At 41.3% G+C, this 3,834-nt stretch overlaps 1 protein-coding gene across 1 annotated transcript in view; it reads right to left on the bottom strand.

Moving 5' to 3' along the window:
- Positions 1-3,834, bottom strand: part of LOC112158965 (coatomer subunit delta) — a gene marked incomplete in the record, with an annotated part of 26,562 nt that overhangs the window by 1,241 nt on the left and 21,487 nt on the right. Inside the window, 2 exon segments of the mRNA XM_024292698.2 lie at positions 1-71; positions 266-374. Coding sequence (XP_024148466.1) covers positions 1-71; positions 266-374 — 180 coding nt within the window.

Raw genomic sequence — 3,834 nt, 5'->3', positions numbered from 1 at the left:
GAACGTTCCTCCTGCTGTCGTGCTTGTACTCTCCATCCAGGTCTCCGATCACGGGAGCGCCCACGCCGGAGCTGAGGGGGGTGGGGCAAAAAGCACACACTTGAAAGACCTGAACTTCTCTGTAGGTGAAATTCTGACTCAGCTCAAACTGGACTGAAGGTGGATCAACACATTGTTTATCTACAAAATGATCCTGATCCATAAAGCACCAGCATGAAGGTGAGACTGCAACCAGGCGTTTCCATGGCGCTGCAGGTGTACTCACGGAACAGGGATGCTGATGACCACGTCGTTCAGCTCCAGACTCTCCTCCTGCAACTCGTACTCTATGTTCACGTCACAGCCAGAGCCGCTCTCCGAAGGCCAGCAATTTACTGTCAAACACAAATGGGATATCGGGTCGGGGTCAGAACCAGGCGTTCAAGAACAGACTTCTCCCTCAGTCTCCTCAACCCTCTGGAACCAACGGACGCCTTCGGGTGTTCTGCTGCCCAGCTGTGAGATTAGCATAAGAAAACGCCATCTAAAATAAACGTAGACTTATTTTATTGTTATGTCCTTGACATTGAACTAAAAAGATAATGGCATGTAGTGTGTGTAGTGTGTGAATACAGCATGGAAAAATGACAAAATATATCATGTTTTCAATAATCCATAGTCACTAGTTAAGTGGTTTGATCACAAGAATCGATCACCTCCTCCCCTCAGGATTTTAAACCCAGTCATCATAATGATTATTTCATCTGACAGAACATCCATTTTTGAAAAATTAGGATGACCTGGATCCTTAACAACCAATAAATGCAGCTTTTCATGAAATCCCATGAAACCTTTCCATGACAGCCGTCAGGCCCCTCTGCACTTGAGCACCATCTGCTGGTCCCAGAGCAGACATCTCCAGTCAGCCTCATCACTGCAAGTATGAAACTTTTATAAAGACGTAAAAAATCAAGAGATAAGCAAAACAGAAAAAAGAAGCTCATTTGCTGAATCAGATATTGGCATTATGAGTCTGTCTGCTGAGGTTTCAGTTAGACGTTCTTATATTCATTAAGAGGCTTGCTGGTTTTTACTGTCTTGAAAAAATCCAGGTGGCCTCTGCTCCTAGTTTCAGGTGTCCAGTCATCAGAGTAACAGATCAGCAAAATGAAATAGATCTAATCAAAGATGTGGGTCTCTGTCCGTTTATCTGCTCCAATTCAGCCGCATGTCAGCCCTTTTCAAGTGAGGGAAAAGTGAACGAAAAATAAGGTAACACTTGACAGAGGCTGTAAAACATTATATTCATCATCCTTTGGTGTGACGTTCTTTTCGAGGAAGATCACTTTCGCCACTCAAATATTTAATTTTTGTTCTGTTGTTTACAACAATTCTGCACTAAGTAGTGTCACTGCTGATCATGTTTACTATTGTTAACATTAAGGCACGATCCGAGTACCCCCCTTCTCCCTCTCCCTTAGCCCTCCCCCTTCGTTCATCCCTCCGTGCTTGCTCCAAACGGAGGGTGATGAAAAAATAGTGTCTAATATTTCAGACGTGACTTCCGTTCAATGACGTCCTCAACATCGCCGGTCCACTAGCATTAGCGCGGCGCTTCCAGCGGTTGAATATCCATAACAACAGCCTTTTTATAACTTTAAGAAGGTCACACTACAACATAAAGTCATTACTTACATTAAAATGTAAACTTCTGTGGTTCAGAGCGCACCAACATGAAGAAAAGAGCTTCTTCACACAACGCGGTTTACTCTCGCGATAGCGGACATTGGACCCCTCTGCTCGGAGTGTGAAACTTAAAAAATAATAATTACGGACAGGACTTTGACTTCATCTGCCACTTCAAATCAAGGGGGAGGGCTAAGGGAGAGGGAGAAGGGGAGTATTCGGATCAGGCCTTAATCTGACAGATAATTCCAATTCAGTTGTTGTTAATGCTGCACAAAAGTGTCTTTAATTTGTTGCACAAAATAAGACACAAGGTCTTTAATTTGATTGTGTTTAAGCTAAAAAAAAATGGGGATATATTTTCCCAAAAAATATGTGTTTCATCTAATGTTAGTTATTAGAGGTGATTTTTACCAATTATCGCGATACTATTGATATCGTGAGCCATGTATCGCATCGTATCGTGAGGTACCCAGTGATTCCCAGCCCTAATTAAAAGGGATGCCATTCACATGTCACTACCAAATCGGAGTCCCTGATGGTTCTCAGGTGGAGGCGTTTCTGTTCCCTCTGAACCGCTTCCATTGAGTACATTATGTTTAGTTTAAATGTGGAGACTACTTTGGCCAACAGGTGTGTGTGTAACTATAATGTGTGTGTGTATGTAGACAGGCCCCGCCCATTCTAGTTTATTACTTAGTCCTGGTTGTTTTATGATGTTGCTTCCCTCTGTTGCCATCTTCTTCTCTTCCCCGCCACCCCTCCCCCACCCTCTTCCTTTTTTCCGTCCGGTCCAACAACAAAGAAAAAATATATCTATATATATAAATAAAAAAAACTAATAAAACATAATCAAAATAAATAGAGTTTAGCATTAAATACAACAGGGGTTTATACTCAATAAATCCCTGTTGTGACAGTAAAATCTGCCCAACACAAGAAGCTCTCAGCCCACATCTGTTGGCTCAGCTGTTGGACAGAACAAGTAAAAAAAAAAGAAAAAGTCTCATTCCAATGCATTGACATATGAGCATGTATTAAAATTATACCACTTTTGTGAGCTTGCCACGCACACGCCGTTCAAAATCTATAGCTTGTAACACCTATACCAATGGCTTCCCAATGATGCCAAAGCGTTTGGAAACGATTGATAAATATCTCTGAAAGTTCTATTTGTTTGAGGCTTGTGCTAAGAGTCGTTTTTTTTTGGAGAAATCAAGATGGCGGCCACTTTCCAAGGTCAGAGGTCAACAAAACTTTAGGGGTCGTTGAAGACTAACGCCAGCAGCAGGTGGGTTCAAATTTTGTAAAAATTGGACTAACAAAAGTTACGTTTCATCTTTGTAAAATTCACAAAATGTCAGATTTCAAAACAAGATGGCCGCCAAAATGTAGGTCATGGAGCCATCCCATAATAATGTAAAATTTAGCCATGAATATATCCAACAAAGCTATGTTGGTTACGTTTGCAAATTGCGAACAAAATTTTTGTTTTTGCTGAGTCAGCAGCTTTTTTTTGCGACGTTTTTTTGCGTACCAGGAACGCATTTAAAACATTACGGTTTCATAAGTTATATCGTTTTGTTCAGCTTGGGTCCCCGCATGTGCGAATACCGTTTTTACGCAAATCGATAAAAAAATGTGCGAGCTAGCAAAGACCGTGTCGGTTGCGACCTCACCACGCGCATGCCATTCAACATTGCAACATTTTTCTCACAATAGGTTCCCATTTATGGCCTGTGATGTTACATAACAATTGATAAAACCCCCTAGGAGGTATTTCTTTTTGTAGCTTTCAGTAAAAGTGCTTTTTTTAAACATTTCAAGATGGGGTCCTCTTCCCGAGGTCAAAGGTCACTGAAACTTCTCGGGTCGTTGTAGACTCCAGCTATGGACAGGATTCTCAAGTTTTGTGAAAATTGGACAAACAAAAGTGCCTTTTCGTTCATGTGGTGGGGGTGAAATTTTGGCTCAAAGGCGCAGAAAGTAGAATGTTCATGCAAAAACAATATGGTCCTTGCAGTCAGTAGACTGCTGCTGCGGGCCATAAAAAAGTGAGGAGTTTTATGGAGTCAAATCAGGATCAGCTTAGAGTGAACGAAAAAACAGATTGAAAACTTGAAAAATAGATGTTGTAACTGAAAAAAAATAATTGAAAATTTGAAACCA

The sequence above is a fragment of the Oryzias melastigma genome, linkage group LG20 (assembly GCF_002922805.2).
Source record: "Oryzias melastigma strain HK-1 linkage group LG20, ASM292280v2, whole genome shotgun sequence".
Classification (NCBI taxonomy): Eukaryota; Metazoa; Chordata; class Actinopteri; order Beloniformes; family Adrianichthyidae; genus Oryzias; species Oryzias melastigma.
This window is presented reverse-complemented; position numbering and strand designations above follow the sequence as displayed.